This window comes from Mastigoproctus giganteus, chromosome 8 (assembly GCF_048544385.1).
Source record: "Mastigoproctus giganteus isolate SK-2022 chromosome 8, ASM4854438v1, whole genome shotgun sequence".
NCBI lineage: Eukaryota > Metazoa > Arthropoda > Arachnida > Uropygi > Thelyphonidae > Mastigoproctus > Mastigoproctus giganteus.
In genome coordinates this window covers 71,472,126-71,491,585 of record NC_143582.1, presented here as the reverse complement: position 1 = coordinate 71,491,585, position 19,460 = coordinate 71,472,126, and the positions used below count along the sequence as shown (strand labels likewise).

The 19,460-nt window shown below is 34.4% G+C and overlaps 1 protein-coding gene across 1 annotated transcript in view; it reads left to right on the top strand.

Annotated features, from left to right (window-relative positions):
• The window catches only part of LOC150081621 (serine/threonine-protein phosphatase 2B catalytic subunit 2-like), a 148,012-nt gene extending 128,957 nt beyond the window's left edge, over positions 1–19,055 (top strand). The window contains exons 11-13 of the mRNA XM_090380569.1: positions 7,575–7,659; positions 11,879–11,976; positions 17,412–19,055. Of these exons, the coding sequence (XP_090236695.1) occupies positions 7,575–7,659; positions 11,879–11,976; positions 17,412–17,569 (341 nt within the window). The 3' untranslated portion in view covers positions 17,570–19,055. The remainder of the gene's footprint in view (positions 1–7,574; positions 7,660–11,878; positions 11,977–17,411) is intronic.
• Positions 19,056–19,460: the final 405 nt, after the last annotated feature.

The window sequence follows — 19,460 nt, the reverse complement described above, 5'->3', positions numbered from 1 at the left end:
CACCTTTTTTTATAATCTGCAGTCGATGTTTGAATAGAGTGGATGATAATTTTTAATTTAAATTAGGAGTAAGTAAGTTGGGGTTTAAAAACAGAAGTTAAAATATGCACAAGGAAGTAGAAGTGCACGTCTTCGTCCTTGGTTGTCAATATTAAAGTTGAAAATAAATGGTTAATACTGGAGGCCAATAGCCATAACAAGTGGCTTTCGTTATCCACGTCTTCAGTTGGCAATGATGGGTTGAGAGTGAACGCGTGTAATTAAGAAAGCTAAGTTCCAATCAGTTTATAATCAGTTCCGCTGCATATTCAAAGGTACCGACATCACCCTCACGTTCTCAACTTATAATAAACTTGGCTCATTATTTAATTCATACAAAGACACACAAAAATATCATATCAGCGATATGAACAATATTATTTACCTAATAAAATGTCAACTTAACTGCAATGCATGTTACATAGGTAGCACAACTTCAAAATATGGTTCTATTAAAACATCAAACACACGTGCGTACTACCACTACAATAGTTTTAAGACAGGCCAAACCAACACAGAACTAGCATCACATGTTCAATCTTACAATCACACCCCCTTAGTAGACTCAGCCATTCCCATTATCAAATTAAAATCCAGTTTTAAAATCTTCCAACATGAAACCCTAGTCATAGAATGGTTCCACCACCATTCCAATCTCCAAGTATTAAATACCAAACTACCTTACAACATTGCATCGGCTTGGAATCTCATGCACCTGAGATTTCCACATGTAACCAGGAGCATCATGGGAACTTAGCTTTCTTAAATACATGCGTTCACTCTCAACCCATCATTGCCAACTGAAGACGTGGATAACGAAAGCCACTTGTTATGGCTATTGGCCTCCAGTATTAACCATTTAATTTTCAACTTTAATATTGACAACCAAGGATGAAGACGTGCACTTCTACTTCCTTGCGCATATTTTAACTTCTGTTTTTAAACCCCAACTTACTTACTCCTAATTTAAATTAAAAATTATCATCCACTTTATTCAAACATCAATTGCAGTTTATAAAAAAAGGTGAGTACCATAATAAATTAAGCTATGCTATCATATTAAATCGATTATAAATGGTATTTTAAGTAATCTACAATTATCGAATTGTCACCACAACTTTTAATTAAACTACCCATAAAAATTAAAGAAAATACAGCATGTATAAGATATTTAATGCTGGTGAAACAATTTTTTTTGAAGAAGCAGAGGACTGCTCACTTTCCTTGTTTGTGGAATGTAGAAAACACATGGTGAAACTGAATGTGATTATAGACCCCTGAACCCTTGGTTAAAATAGATTATCTCCTGGAACTTACAGGGTGTCCAGGATTTGATTTTAGAATGGTTTAATAAATTCATTATATATGAAGTGGGAAGGTATCTTGCAATAAGGCCTTATCATTTAAAGTTCAACTAGATATTTGCTTCTAAACACTTATGTGCCAGTGTTTTGGGGAGGGGGTATTGGCATATAAAACCAACTTTATTGAAAAGTTAACCATGAATTTTTATCTGGGTGGTAAATTTGTATTAATCATGTGTAATTTGTTGTGCGATCAGTATTATTTTAAATGTATTTAGGGAAAACAAATTTTGCAGGAAGAAAAAAAATCAGGTAATCAGATTACAGTATTCTTCAAGAAATATTGTAAGGGGTATGTTAACAAATATAGTTGAATATCACTGTGATAGGTTATCCTGAAACTCTACATATTGGTTACACAAGTGGTGTAAAATAATCAAAATTATATATATTATTGCATAAATTTTATTAAAAAATTGAAATTATTTTATTATATATTTTTTAAACGTAAAAGATATTAATCTGTTCCAGAGACACCGTCTTACGATATTAATCTGTTCCAGAGACACCGTCGTATCATGAAAATATCGTAAGGCGAACCCAATGACACTTTTTTTTTTTTTTTTTTTGATAATTCATTCCAAGACCTTGGAATTTGAAATTTTCACAATATAACTAAGCTATTTATCTCTCTAAAAGGTGATTTTTATAAGGGAAATAGTAGTAGTGGCATGTGGTGTAAGAAAGCAAGTATATGAGCTTATGCAGCATCTGCCAAAAAAAAAAAAAAATCACACTCCTAATGCCTGTCCAGTTCCTCCTTAAATTTATTTAACCTATCAACTTCCACAACGACAGATGGAAGTTTGTTCCAGCAATTAACCACCCGCTGGCTAAAGGCAAATTTCCACACATCTATCCTATATCTGTCTTTTCTTAATTTGAATTTATGCCCCCTTAGGTTCGTAATCTGAACAAGTGGAAGGATCCCATCAGAATTCAGCGTGCTCAACCCATTCCAGGCCTTGTACACCTCAATCAGATCACTGCACAGGTGTCTAGTCTCCAGCCATTGCAATTTGCAGAACTTAAGCCTCTCTTGGTAAGCGGATCCCTTCATCCCCCTCACCAATCTTGTTGCCCTTCTCTGTACACGCTCAAGCAAATCTACATCCTTCCTAAAATGAGGCCTCCAGACCTGTATCAAGGCGTGGCCTGCCATTGCCTTTTATAGAGGGACAATCATCTCCTTTTCCCTGCTAGCAAAATTCCTATATATCATTGACAAAACTCCATGACCTGCCCTGGCAGCGTGTCAGCATTGCTCAGAAAATTTCATATCTGACTGCACAATTACTCCCAGGTTTTTTTCATTTTCTACCACCTTAAGTGTAGTACCACACAGTTGGTACGTTTCTATAGGGTTACTTCTACCCATATGCAGTACTTTGCATTTGTCAAGGTTAAACTTCAGTTGTCACTTCGTAGCCCATCTGCCCAAAATATCTAGATCCTGTTGCAGTAGCACACTGTCATTAAGAATCCTGCTAACCTTTGTATCATCTGCAAATTTTGTAAGGCCCGATATACCTTCATCAATATCATTGATAAATATTCAAAACAACAGAGGACCCAACACCAAACCCTGTGGGACTCCACTAATAACATTAGTCCACGAAGAGCAGCACCCATTAATTACCATCCTCTGTCTTCTCCCACTCAATCATCCTTTTATCCATTGTAGCAACTTACCCTTAATACCGTTCTGCTCCAATTTGTACAATAGTCTTCCATGTGAAATTATACATACTGATTAAAACTAACATATTGATTAAAGCAGAACACAAAAAGTCACTTAAACTAAAGGGTGCGAAAACAAAACGTGGCCAACACGTTTACAAATGCTGCTATTGGCTGAGAGGAAGGACGACTGGGTCAGGTCAGAGACAATCGTAATGATCTATCGTGTATGAATCGCCTGTGGAGACGGAAATGGATCTCGTGGCGAGACTCATCTGCGCTGTTGCTACTGTCAAATAAACTCAGTTCTGTTAGACAGTGTCTGCCAATCCATGCTGCATCTGTGTCTCGCATGCATGGTGTCTCATGGTGGAACCTTCGAGCATCTGTTGTAACATCATGAAATGCATCCATCTTGTACTCCATCGTTAATATTATATCAAAAAAATGTTTGCCACTAATTACTGCCTTGTGTCATTTCTGCTTCTTGTGCCTCTGCTACTACTACTACTTTCCTGTGACGTTTCCAGTTGTGGGTTACTATGCAATTCACATTTCTTTAGATGTTACCTACCTCCCCTAAACATTTGTACCAATATTTTTGAGACACCCTGTATATCAAGTGTACATCTTACCATTCTGTGATCACTTCCAACATTTACCTTATTTGGGATGGTAATATCATTTATGGTATATCTTCTGTTAGTGAGGATGAAGTTGATTTCATTAGTTGTTAATCCATGTCCACTTTCTGTTCCCCCCTTTTTTTGAAAAAAGTGTTCATTACTGACAATCCTTGAGATTCTGCAAATTCCACAAGTCTTTACAAAACTCTTTCATTTCTTTCACCAATTCCAAAATTTCCTATAGTTTCCCTTTCTGCACTGTTTTGTCTTTTTCCAACCTTAGCATTGAAGTCCCCCATAATCCTAGTGTAGTGGGTTTTCTGCTGCTCATCTAGAAGACTCAATTTCGGTGTACATTTCTTCAACCTCTTCATCATTGTGGCTCGATGTTGGTGCATAAATCATTATAACCTTTAGCTTGTACCTCTTACAAATCTTCAGTATTAGCTTTTGACACCCTTGATGATGTACTTTTGAATTCCAAAATGTTGTTTTTTATCTTTATGGACCAGAAACCCAACTCCTGTACATTTACAGTACATATTAATTAAGCTACGTACATAAGCATAAATTGATTTTTATTTTGCTAACCTGTGGAAAATATACTTCAGATTTTCATGTATAATTTAATTTTGTTAATTGGTAATGCAATAAAATGTAAATATGTGATCTTTACTTTTATAGCCTGTGGATAATATTCCTCCTATTTTTGCTTATTAGAATTCCCCATATTGTATTGGATTTAATATAATTAAAATTCAGTTCGCAAACATGATCACAGTGACTGGTGCTCACCACATATTGTATAGTGAATGGTATTTTATGGAGTCTATCATAAAATGATTTGATCGTATAGTGAACCAATCATAAAGCAGGGGTCCACTGTATATGATTAGTTTAGTTATTTTAAGCAGAAGGAACAAAAAAAAAAAAAAAAGTAGCTAGAGAATTTTGCCGTTGGTTGGATTAATGTTTTGCTTTGCGCAGAAAAGTGACAAGAAAATTTAATTCTAACTCAATGGCACAGATTCCTGTGTCTTTTATAGGCATGGTGTTACTATTTGGTTAATGGGAAAGTACACCCATGTGATCTTGTGGACACCATGTGATACTCTTATAACTTAAACTTCCTCTAGATGTGTCCTCATCATTCAGAAAGACTGGCAACACCACAAATTAACAAAATCAGTTTGTATTAATAAAGAATGTGTATGTGCTCATGCTGACACACACACACACACACACACACACACACACACCTCCATCCTTGGTCACAGGTTGGCATCGCTCCTATCTCCATGTGGTGGGGGTAGAAACCTGGGAGGAAAAGACAGTCCACAGGACTAAAAAACCTGACATGCTCAAAACCTTTTGCCATTTGAATCTATAAGCTGAAATCACAACTATTAAATATCTTATCTTGAAACAGGAGACCTAGATCAACAGGATTACCCACTATTCCTTGTAATCCACTCTTTATGAAATCAGTGTCTGAGAAAGATTTGTGCATTCCTAGTTCAGAAATATTGTCCCCAAAATGCTTAAGAGGCTGTAATCTGGAGATTTAGAAACAACAAAGCAAAGATACTTGGAATCATTATTTAGACTTTTGACTTTTGCTAGAATCCTTATGAGTCACCCCATATGCTATGATAAGAAAATCCAAGAGAGTTATGGTAGATTGGGATTTGATGAACATTAGGAAATAGAAGAATTAAAAGATTAGAAAGTCTCATAAGCACTGGGTATACTAACAGACTCAATGTCCATCTGAACTTCATTTCACTCAGGGGACAATCCTGGAAAGTGACAATGCTAGTCACTTTCAGGAAGCTTTTGATAAGAAGTATGATTATACCCCCCCCCCCCTCATACTTTGATCCTCCTAATCTTCCTAAATAACACTGTATTAACCATAATAAAGTTCATCTCTTGTTTCCATGGCTCATTTATCTCTACTGCATTAGCATTAGTTGACCAATAAGAACCTCAGATTTATTTAATTTATTTACAATACTCCTAGCATTACTATATCAGCAAAGTACAAAAATTTTTGTCTTTTAAAATGCTGATACATTGTTTGCAGCTGCTTAAACATGTTTTTCCTGGTCTATGATTTATGATGGTTTAATGTCTATTTCAGTGCATAAAATAATTAGAGGTTATCCACAACCTCTAATTATTTTAAGAAATTGTAATTTTGGCCCATGCCGCTAACCTTGTTGTTCCTACAACTCTTTCACTGCTTGAGTTAGCAATGTCATGAACCCTTAAGGTCTCCTCAAATGACATTAGTTAAAACCTTTCACCTCCTTTGTTAAAGTGAATTTCATTAGCTAAGAAAATTTCCTCCCATAAGCCTTGCAAATTTCTTCATCTGGAATTAATTCACAAGTCTTTCATTATATAAGTTGCGAGTCAAAAGTTTCCAGACTGGCTGGAAACTTAAAAAAATAGAAGTGCCAATCACATGTAGTATAGCAGTATGCTGATAGATACCGCTGAACTAATTTATTGGCAGACATACTGCCAGGTGCCAAAGTTGATTATGACAAACCAGCTATCAGTTCTTAAGGGCACTAATGAGTGCACAACTGTCAATGTGGGAACACAATTTAAAGCATACACAAACTTGTAAGATACAAGGCCATTTTGGAAAAATTTTGCTGGAGGAGAGAGTGATATCTCTCCTCATTTACATAATTTGATTTTACATTTCTTTGACAGCTTGCAGAATATCATTAAATTTCTGAAGTGACACCAGTAATCCTGAAACTCAAACTAGTCATAGCATTAGCAGTTCATATCTTTCCTTGGTGCAATGATTAATATAATTAGACTATTTTTTTAACCCTGTAGGTGGTAGATGACTCATCAACCAGTGCAATACTACTACTTTGCTTTATTGGGGGCTTGAAGTTGTGATACCCATGTTTAATCTTCAGAGCAAAGTTTCTGGCATCCCCTCCCTCCTCAACCCCTCTAATCCATGTACTGTATTAAGTATTTTAGGTTTTGATAACTTTTGTGGTTTTCATAAAGTTCCTAAGGTTATTGTTATAATTAGGGTCATGTTCTGTGTGTTTATTTGTATTTATTTTAATAAAATTAAAATAAATAAAATATGGCTGTGTTTTAATATAAAATCTGTTTTTAATAGTAAAATTTAAGTGTGGACTTTAAAAAACCTTTTCCCAAAAAATCTGTTTTCCCCTGTTTTAGCCTAAAATCCTCCTTACAAATGTCTGATCTCCAACTTTTTGAAAACTAAAAGTTGGCATCTCGCTACATTTCATCTTTCCAAAGTAATTACTGTCCTCAGTAGCATAACCAAATATCCTTGCACCTCTTCTGTTTAAGTGTATTTCATCTTTATATAAACAATCCCCTCTATCAACAAGTGCAGACCATCGTGAACATAATTCTACCTTATGAACCTTTCTAAGCTTGGGCTGATTTTACATGGCTTAGACCATACACTCCCTCCCATTTTTGCCTGTGTAAAATTCCAGAAACTTTCATACAGAGCCATAGCTTTGTGTTTTTCTTAGCATAGCTAAGAAAAACACAATGAAGTTGTGTTTATAACTATGAAGTTGACCTTGGGATTGTCTGTTTCTTCTGTGTTACCAACACTCATCCCATCCTGAATCCTTGAAGGCATTTATATTTAATTTCCACTGATTTATGCTTGAGCAAAGAAGAGTACAAACACTGTGCATTTAGTATGCAAACATTGCCACTTAACCACTTTCACTGGCAGTGGATAATCATGGACAGAGTTACTTTTCTTGAGTAGGCTTTAATTATTAATCATATATTAATCATATTGTATTATTATTTACTTACTTTGTTTAATTTTTAGTTGAACCAGCAAGCGTTAGAAAAGAAGTAATTCGCAATAAGATTAGAGCAATTGGTAAGATGGCAAGAGTCTTTTCTGTACTGAGGTAAGTAATAACTCATTCTAACTAATAACTTAAAAATATAGACTTGATATTTTTATACTATATTGTTAACAGGATTCATTGCAGCAAGTAACATTTGGTGTTGGGATAAGTAGTTTATATTTAGCTTCACAACCATCCCCAACATAAACTGACCTCTGATAATGGTAGGGTGATTCTATATCTGCCTCTGTCTGGTGGATTCTCTACCTGCAGGTAGAGAATCCATCACAGTTTCAGAGAATCTCTTTGGAGACTGAAAAAATTATTATTAAATTTCTTATCAATAGAAATGGTTGATAAGATATTTAATAATTTTTTTTCAGTTTGCATTTAGGGGTAGGTATCCTCCCCCAAAGTTAGGTTACCTGTGTTTTTCATCACATGATATCATAAATCTGCTTGTGCGCATACACTCGGTGATCATTGAATTATGACTACTTCCCTAATACAGTATTGATCCCCTATTCAAATGGATAACAGCCTTGATTTGTCTAGGCATTGACTCCTCTAGATGTCTACTCCTCAAGATGTAGGATCTGCAACCATCCTGCCTGCAAGGCTTTTCACACTGTCATAATAGATGGCTGCATATCAAGACCCCTTGCTTCCCATTCCAAAACATCCCACAGGTGTTCAATTGGATTGGGGTCAGGCGAATTTGAGCCCAATCAATATGGTGATATCTGCACTGTGTTCTTTGAACTGCTTATGCACAGTTCAGGCACAGTGCATTATCATCTTGCAAGATTCTGTTTCTCTCTGGGGAGAAATGCAACATGGTGGGACCTCCTAAATGCTGTCGGTAGACCTCACCAGTGAAGCGATAGTCCTTACGCACAAGGGGTCCTATTTCTTGCCAGCAAAACATGCCCCATATTAAGCAACCACTGCCACCTGTATGGTGGGCACCATGCACGATGCATTCATGGACTTATGTTGCTTGTGCCACACACGAAAGCATCCATCAGCGTGTTGTCCCAGGTATTTGCACTTATTGTGCAGATATTTGTTTCCAGCCTTCCAGTATTCAACCAGCACGTTGTTGACATTACAACATTCGCCATCAACGATGATCAACGGTGATGAAGTGGGGTGGAGGATTGTTCTTGCATTCTCCATATTGTATTGCGTTGTCAACTGTTGCACTTGACCTGCTGTAATCCTTGTGTAATCCTTTACAGTTCTGTTGGTGTAAGGTGGTTTGACCTGTTCAACACCATTCTTTGTATATCTTGACCACAGTGGGCTGTGAGCAACCAAAACCTCCTGTTTTCGATATTGCCCTTTTGAAACTGTGATATCTTTATGTTCTGTAACTGCTATTTTATCACTTTGACTTCACAATCAGATGCAGATTATCACTGCTCTAGAGTAATTAACTGTTTGACTTTTTATACTTTCAGCTAGCCTAGTCCATTATGGATAGGGTGGTCATAGTTCAGCAATCAGAGTGCACATATATACAGCCATTATACACAATAAAAGATCCATCTAGCCTTAAGTACAGTTGTACTATGACCAGTGTAGTTGATGCTTCAATGCCCATCCCCTCTACACTCTGACATTAAAATGCAAGATTAAACTAAAGATAAAACACTAAAATACTTAGAAATGTTATTGGGAAGAAGGCTAGTGCTGTAAAACTCCAAAATTTTTAGTTTTCTTTTAAATTTTGTAATTCATTTTGTATCTCCATGTAAGGACTACATGCAGAAAGTGTGTAGATGAAATTTTGAAGAATTTTGAGCTGTTAGAATAGAAAAGTTTTTTGGTAATTTTTACCGTCTTTTTGATTAATTAACATCTTAAATTGTGAAGTCTTAATCACATTTGTTGACTTATTTTTAAATTTAGCTAGAGATTTTGTAAGTTATGATTTCTTATTCATAAAGCTATTGTATTGGTGTTTTGGAGTGACTATGGTAGCATGTAACTAGTAGTGCAGTGGAATAGTAGAGTTTTAAATGTGATAAGTAGCTTGAAGGTTCTAATCATATAGTCTGGCATATTTTTTTTATTTTTTTTTGTTAAGAAATTTTACTTTCAGTAAGTATATAACTAATTTAAACTTCTTCAACTGTAATGGTATGCTGTAACATATGTCTTGAAGTTGATAGTGTAAGGTATAATATAAAGTTGATAGCATAATAAGTATCACTGCATTTAGGAATCTTTCTTATAGTTTTAATTGACACCACTACAGTAAGCTAATATAATATATTAGCTTATCTATAGTGTTGTCAATTAAAAAATTAAATTGATTGATTTTATTAATTTTCATTCTTAATCAATTAAATTGTATTTAAACAGAAATCATGCCCTAGACTAGAGCAGCAAAGCAATGGGCACAAAGTACTGGGAGTGCTGTGGCTCAGGGGAGAACTGAAGGTGCATAGTCAATAAATTCGATAAATCTCAAGTGCTTGTGACGACATCAAATGCAGACATTGTTTGGATATCATAGAGGTGGTGTCACTCAGATACAAGGGATGCAGAATTTGAATATGGGGGAGTACAATGTATACTACTAGGTGGAGGATGACCCTCATCAACCGGTGCAATATCACCACTTTGCTTATTGGAGGCTTGAAGTGGTGGAACTCATGTTTAGTCTCCAGAGCTAAGTTCTGGTCAACCCTTCCCCATCTCTTCCATCATGCAGTATGACTGACATTTGAAGTTATGATGGACATCATGGCGAGATGCAGTCTTCCTTACATTTCGAGGGTACAACTCTAAAACGGTGTTCACAAGCCAACCGGAATTATTATGTTAATAATAATAAAAGAAGAAAGATCATCCTTTCAAATTATTTCAAATTATAACTGATGTTCTAGAAATCATATGACAAATTTTTGTTTGTGTTGTTTTTATTCAACTGTAAAAAATGTAACTTATAAATTAACAATGCATAATACTTATGTCAGGGTGGTCATTAAGTATTTACCCTCACCTAGAAATATTTGAGTTAGGGATTTGAAATTTGGCTAGCTATTTTATTCTTCTCTATATCCTCATCAGTCTGAGATCTGTGATCTAATGATGGTTTCTTCATTTTAGGGAGGAGGAAGAAATCTGAAAGTGAGAAGTTGGGAGAATAAGGTGGGTGCTGCAGATTTTCAGGGCCACACCTAATTGCAAAGTCCACTGTGAGGATAGCCTTATGAGTAGGAGTGTTGTTGACTAGAAGGTGGACACTTGGATAATTCCCCGTATCTCTTCAACTTGATAGCCTCTCTTAACTTTCTCAGGTGGTTTCTACAGATTACTTCCCAGTGATACTGTTGCCTTTTGGGAAGTAATCTGTAATTTTGGAGAATGTTATCTTTAATCCTAGAAGACTGATGTGACCTTATTGGCAGGCAGTTGAACCTTGGCTTTTTAGTAGGTTGAAGAAACAAAACAAATGAGAAAACTGCTTCCATTGTTTTCTCATTTGTTTTGTTTCTGGATCAGTGATGCACCCAGCATTTATCCTTAATCACAATTCAGTAGAAAAAATCATTGTGCAAACAAATTCATGGCTAATGTTCACTTCATTTGCTTTAAAATCTTGTCTGAATTTGCTATAAGAAGCTAGTCCTTGAAAACACTCCTGTCTTTAAAGACTGGTTGTTCTACCTTAGCCACAATGTCATGGCTTGTGGCTGAAATTGGTCTTCCTGGGGTCACTGTGCACACTGCTTCACCCACACTTGGGTCTTTTCATCTTTTCACAGTGTCATATGATGGGCAGTCCTCCCCATATATTGCTTTCATCTCTTCTTGGATTTGTTTTCCTTCTTTGCCTTGCAAATGAAGAAATTTTATAATGGACCAGACCTCAACCTTCTCCAGGATATTACCTCTCACTATTTGTGGCTATAGTTCAGTAACTGATGGAGCTAATAAATGCATGCACACACAATACTCAGATCCATAACTCAAATATTTCTAGGTGAGAGTAAATACTTATTAATGTCCCTTGTATTAAAACAAAACATAATGAAAACTTAAGGTATACCCCTCCAAAAAAGTCACTCACATACTTATATGAAAGGAAGAAAAGAAATAATTTGATTGCAAAATAACAAAGGTATTTTGTAATTTTTTAGTAATAAAAAATTTTAATCTTTTAACTAAATTTGAAATGATTTAAAAATAAGCCAAGTTGCTTTTTATAAATAATTGTTATTATTTAAAAATTGTGCAGATATAACATTAAAAATACTTATTACAGGGAAGAAAGTGAAAGTGTTCTACAACTGAAAGGCTTAACACCATCAGGAACCCTCCCTTTGGGTGCCTTATCAGGTGGAAAATCCTCTTTGAAGAATGGTAAGTTATTAAAAATTCATTTTATTGCATTGTGTGGAGATTTTTAATTTACTGCTGCAGCATATCATTAATTTGAAAGAAAAGCTTGGGCGTGTTCAGGCAATGCCAGGACACAGTTCCAGAGCAAAGCTACAAGGCTTTAAAATATTTTGCTGTTTGAATTCTAAAAGTTTCCAAGTATGTGATCAGATACTTATAGCTATGACTTCAAATTTTTTAAGTGGAATTATTAATTCTGGATTTCAGGGAAATTAATTAATTAGCAAATTGAATTTTGCATTTAGTCTACCCATAAAGTATTTTTAAAATCCTCCATTTGGGATACCTTAAATGTGTGAGCAACTCATCCCTCTTTAAAAAAGACTTGCAACAACATCCTCCTCTACTTCAAAGAAGCAAATGTTGAGCTCAATGATTGTAAATAAATAAGTAAATAATTATTTATTTCATTTATGTAAGAACATTGTGTTTTATCATTTGAAATTAAAATGCACTTGCTTATGTTCACCAAAAAGGAAAGACTTTTAAATGATTTTTTCCTTAACATTAAACTATGCACCTTCAGAAATGTCTTGATTTTTGTGTAAGTGCATTGATTCAGATTACACTAAAAAGTTATTGGCTTATTATTTTACTATTAACCTAAGAGTTATTAAATATATTGTACATAAATTATATGTCTTATTGTACATAAATTATATGTCTTATTATACATTAAAACGTTATTTATTTTATATTAAAATTTGTTTTTAAGTGCAGGTCTCACTACATATTTTCATTTCTAGGTGCTATCGTTTGCCCATATCTGACTATTTATTTTGGTTCACTTGGGCCGAAAAAGGTTGGGCACTTCTGACTGAACACATTGGGGGTAGGGTGATAAGCTAGTTCCAGAGATGGAGCTATGCAACACTAATTTTGCATGTGGAAGATAGGTACAGATTTCGATAATATAGCAGTACAATAATAGTAAAAATTACTGATTAGTTTTTTTAATGTTTATAATATAGATTATGGGCTACTAACATTGCAGTAGCAATACATACACTATGACCATAATGAAATGTATAATATATTTTAGAATATACATAGTAGCATTAGTGAAGAGTGGAGGATACCTCATAGATGTACCTAGTTAAATACACATTGATAAATTCATGTTGGAGATTGTTAAAATATACAGCCACTCCCTGACTTACATAAGGGTTGCATTCTGTGGAATGCTACATAATTCGGAATTTCCCTAAATGCTTATGCAGAATCACAACTGTGTGTACTGGATTTGATTGAAGAAAAAAATAAATGTTCGATGAACATGTAAATAGAATTATTTATTCAAATTTATCTCATGCATGGGAAAATGACAAAAGTGTACAAAATTACAAAAATTTCAAAATTATAAAATTACGAAAAGAGAGGGGAGACAAGCATAACATCAGCTAGTTTTACCTTTCGAGCATCATTGCCAGAATTAATTCTCCAGCAGATAAGCTCGCTGCTGTGGAGATTTAGAAGAGGTTTTTTCCAACACATCACAAAATTTCTCTGCAGCTGCAGAATTGATACTGGAGACTTCACTGCATCCTTTAATGTTTTGGAAAAAGTGTCTTTTTTCAGATGAGGCCTTCATATTTTGACACAGTGTTACAATTGCCTCATACAGTGTTTATGACCCCACCTCTGCAGGATATTATTTGATAAGTTTTTCCTCTCCACCTTTACAGGATATTGTTTGATAAATCATCGATAGGACACCATTAGCTCTCCTGGCCACCTGTCTAACATGGCTCAGAAAACTTATCTGCTGGTATTATAACTCTTAGATCCCCCCTTTCCCCTCTACTGTTTTTTAATTCAACTCCACCAGGGGTATAAGTTATTTTGGGTTTGCTATTCCCCAAGTGCATTTTGCTGCATTAAAACATAACTGCCATTTTTCTGACCATTCTTGAAACCTGTTCAAGTCATCCTGAAGGAGCATTGCTTGGCACTGATCATTAAGCACTCTCCCCAAATCTTTACGTTGTCTGCAAATTTTGACATCATGCCTTTTATCCCATTGTTGATGCAATGTCAAAATTGTTCCCTACATCTAGCCCATGAGTAATTGTAATCAAAATAGCTTACCGGGTTAGTTAAACATGATTTCCCCATAACAAAACCATGCTGTCCTTCAGAATGCCATTTCTATATAAATATCCCTGGATTGCACTTTTAATCATTGCTTCTAAGGTTTTCCCTACACCACTGAAGTCAGACTGAAAATGGTCTGTAGTTACCAACTTCACTCTTAGAACCACTTAAGTATTGGTGATATCTTGTCACTTCTCCAATTGAAAGGAATCTCCCCCGAGTCTAAAGATGCCCTCATAATTAACCTCAACACGCTCTGGCTACCTCCCTCAAAATTAATTATTGAGTATATGCCATCAACTCTATGAGCCTTACTTGTCTTTATGCTTGAAAGATTTTCTAATAAACAGTTATTTGCAATTTTGAAATCGCTAATTTCATGTGGCTCAGCCTCTCCTCAGCATAAATGGTTTTTTGTCAGTAAATACCAATATGAATTATGTACTGAATTCTTCAGCAACATCAGCTGGGTTACCTAACTTTCCCGCACCCATTACACAAAGGTCTGATCCGATTTGTTTTCTTCTTTGTATTCACACGACATAGTCCTTGTCCCCATTATTTATTCTCTTAGCCACTGCTTTCTCATACTCAGCCTTGGCTTCCTTATGTAGTAGTATTACAGATCAACTTGTAGCTGTTGTAGGCTTCAGTGTAAATTTTCTCATGTTGTCTTTTTCTACTCTATTAGACTGGCCAGCTCCATATTCATCCATCTTTGTGTTATATTTTTAATGCTATATATGTGTTCATGGCTTCTCTGATTATTGCTCTAAAGGTATTGCATCATTTTAATATATTTGCTCTTCCTCTGCAATCCCCAACATGCTGATTCACCAATGAATAGATGCCATGTAAGCCTTAAACTTCTGTAGTCACCTTTTCTGAAATTAAAACCTGTGCCCTTACCTTTAACTACTGCAACACCTTTCTTCATTTTCCAACTAATGACTAGATGACCATTATCTGCCAATGGTTCCTGTACTTTAAGCTCTGTGGTGTCATCTGATTCCTTACTAATGAAGTCAAGAATATTCTTATTCCCATTATTTTTCTCAGACATGCTGATTTATCTCCCACCTCAGTTTTTAACATCATGGATGATAGAATTCCACAGTTATTTCAGAATCAAGGCCAATCAATTTCAGTAATGCTTTGTGTAAGTTCATAACAATAAACTGAAGTTGATTATATTCACATGGACTTAATGTTTTCATCCATTTAAATATTACTGTAAGCTTTTACAGTAAATGTCTTGTACCATATTGAGTTCATAAAATATATATGCAAAGCACATTTGCAATGATACACAATGTATACAGGAATAGGAGCCCATAAACCATCTATCCAATGCAGAATTCAAAATTGCTAAATATAAACATCAGATACAACCGAGATGCAGGAGAAGTTATATTTTTTCCTTCACAATCCGTTTAATCTGAATGACAGGTTAATACCCCCATGGCTTCAGCCATCTTGAGAGTGCTGTAAAAATTTCCATTAGCCTTCTTTTATACTTGAGGACTAAACCATATTGCCCACAAGTAAGCACAGAAGAGGACTGGTATTTTTGATAGCATGAAGAAAAATGAGAGGAAATGAAAGAATTCCTTTCTGAAACTAACTGTTTACAGGACAGAAAAAGGAATATGAAATGCAGTAAAACTTCATAAATCCAGCATTCAAAGATTCACACCTTTAAGATTCACATTTCTATAATGCAACTTGCCTTGCATTTTTCTTGCAACATGGAGTCAAACTCTGATTGGGTTTTTAAATATTAATTGTTGTGCACAGAAAGATTATTTTAATGTTGAAAAATTTTCATATTTTAAAGTATTTAAAGTTTGATTTCAGTTCTATTTTATGGCTGGTGGAGTAGTGAATGCTCAGGGTTAAAAATTTTCATAAGTGAAACTGATTCTTTAAAGGCTTACCATTCACTTCAACAAATAAGTAACTATTTTAGTTGGCATTTGCTATTGTGAAAATATAGGAATGATCAAGTAAAGGTGTAATACAGTAGACTGTCTAAATAACGACACCCCAAATAATGGCACATTGAGATTGGATGATACATACAGTGCATGTCTTGCAGTGCCGAAAAAAGAAAACGGCAAGTCACATGATTACTGTATTTGTTTATATTCGCTGTTTTCAAAGTGAATTCTGTACTGATACCATGGATTATACTGCTGTTTTACATTTATTTTAAATTAAAAACCCCTCACTATGGTTCCTAAAGTTAATAAACCTCATACAGAAAGAGAGAGAAGAAAGAACAACAACATTAAAGCTTAGTGACAAACTTGATATAATCCAAACTATTACATTACGTTCACTTGGAGTGTTAATTCATATATCCATGTGAATTGTGTGTGTTCTCTGCTCGATTTACCTGTTTTGCTGGACAAAAACCCCCAGTTTCTGGGGGGAAACCTTGCTATTTATGCCTGAGACCCACTAACTGAGCCACGGAGTGAAAAAAAGTGCCTTGTGTTATCGACGGGATTCGAACCTGGGCCTTTTCCACCTGATGTGACAAGGGCAGTGACGATACCTCTGTGCTACATGTGCAGACTAAACTTGATATAATAAAGAAAATAGAAAATGGGGCATAAGCAGAAGTGTATTAATGGCAGAATATAACATTGGATCGTCAACATGTTTGTTTTTTTTATGTGCAGTTAATAAAATTGCATTCTTAATATTACTCTATTTCTTATTTGGCCTCATTTCTGCATTAAAAATGAAACTTTCTAGATGATGGAAAAATCAAAATGATGGCATCTTGAGGTGCCATCATTTTGAAATAAAGGTGCCGTTATTTCGAAAGTCTACTATATATAGGTTCCACTGTGCATATAAACAGATTTGATAATTAAAAAAAAAAAAAAATCTGTATTTGAACTAGTCAAGGGCAACAATTGTTATAATAGGAGCAGTTATGTTGTATACATAATTACTACCAGAGAACATTCTTATTTTTATTAGTCCTTGGCTTCATTTATAAAATTTTATTTGAGAAATAGTAACAGCTTGTGCATTAAGAATGATTAGAGTGCACTGGTCTGTCCATATATTTATAAGAACAGTTCATCAAAAAGAAAAAAAGTTTTCAAGGCATTGTTGGAAATGGTTAAAAAAATAATAATAAAAAATAATTCAGTCATTCATTGATTTCTTACATATCAGGGAACCAGATTTTGCCTTGACTTGAAATGTCTTGCTGTATGCTTCTGTTAATTTTGTTATTCTTATCATTTACACAAGTTTAATTGTAATGCCTTTTTGTATTCTAGCTCTGGCAGGCATTTCACCTCATCATAAGATTTCCAGCTTTGAAGAAGCAAAAGGTCTTGACAAGATTAATGAAAGAATGCCCCCTCGTAAAGATTCTGCATTAACACCCAGAAGTTCAGCTGTAGAAGATGGATCTCTGAGAGCTAGTAGTGCATAGCATTATGCTAAGTTTCATAAGAATTCTGCCACCAGTCTTAAAACTTCATATCAGGATTTGAAAAAGAAAAAAGTAGCACTCTATGATCATATTAATGATGAGAAGTGGGTGTAACTGTTGACACTCCAAAGTTTCCCATGTTAATGATGAGAAATGGGTGTAACTGTTGACACTCCAAAGTTTCCCATTTTGTTGTGTAGTTTCAATCATAATGTTGATAAATCTGAAAGTTAGTAGTAGCATTTCCTCCCTCACACCATCTGACCCTAGTTAGTAAATCTGATGACAAAAAACATACTTGTCTTTATCTTCAAAGTAAGTAATCTTAAATACTTTGATAATGCATAAAACTTTTGTAAAAGAAAATTACTTTGCAGAACAATGACTATACTTTATATGTGACTATACTCTATGTGATAGACAACGTATTTTGTATATTTCATTTTGGTTCACATATTCACTAGTGCTCTTACAGTAGCAAGCTGCAAGGTAGTTATTCCATTTGATGCACCAAATTAAATGAGATGGTGCTAAAAATTGCAGTTTTTCAGTAAATTTTACTGCTTTATCCTATGCAAGTTGCCTATATCGTCTGGTTTAAATCACTTTATGTGATTTACTTTGATAACTTCAACTCGGTTTGCTTTTGTATATATTTGCATGTAATTGTTTCCTATTTAATTATTCATTTCATCTTTCTGTTCACAGACAAACTTTCATCCATTTGTTCATTTGTAATTTCTCTGTTATTAATACTTTGAGCTTTGGTATGTTGATTGTTGATGCATATTGAAAATTTAAATTGTGTGTGTATATTTCTGCGTACACACACACACACACACACACAGAGAGAGAGAGAGAGAGAGAGAGAGAGAGAGAGAGAGAGAGAGAGAGAGAGAGAGAGAGAGAGAGAGAGAGAGAGATGCATATCTGTTTTTAGTTAAGTTGCAAATACCTTTTGTAGGTAGGCAAGTTCTCTGTGTATATATATACATATTCACATCTGTGTTATATATATATAAACAAATACACATTTGTGACAGGACTGTTTAATGATTAGTTGTTCAATATGTTTTGGAAAGTTTGTCATTTGTGATGTTTATGCATATTGAGCTTGTACTTGTCTCATTGTTCAACCACATATATATATAACGAATGTTAAGTATTTAGATTATGAGATAGAACCTTTGAAGTGTCAACAGGTTGACTTTGCATGCATGAACATTTTTTGTCTGAAATTTCCCACATTTAATTCAACATACATGTTGAACTGTAATTTTTACTTGTGTGTGTGTATGTATAGGCTCTCTTAGATTTTGAACAGTTGTGCAGATTAATAATTTTTTTTTCTCACCTATTTATCTCCATCATTAGATATATTCCCTTACACAGTAATAGTCTTATTGGCATTGTCTTATATCTGCAGCAAGAAACTGGTATTAATATGGATAGTTTAACCCCTTGATTTACCTTATAGGAATGTATGTATTTTAAATATCTGATCAAACCCTTAAATTATCATTACTTTAGAAAATACAGTATTTATAGCTATCTTATTAGGAACAGAATGAAAACAGTGTCAATTAACATCAAAATAAATAAATTTTTTTTTTTTTTTTTGCTTATTTTTTATGTGTTTTTTTTTTTTTTTTTAATTGCTGAAAACAACCCTGTCTCATGAAACTAATAAACTCTTCATAATTTAAAAGTAGGATTAACTTTGGATAATGAAACTTACCATGCTAATCTAATTCTGATTATAACAATACATTTCCAATTTTAAAAACTTTCCTTTCTGAAAACAAAGTGTGCTAATTTATTTTTATGTGAATTTCATGGTTATTTTTATTTTATTATTTTTTTTTAATTGTATTCATGTTTTCTTTTTTTT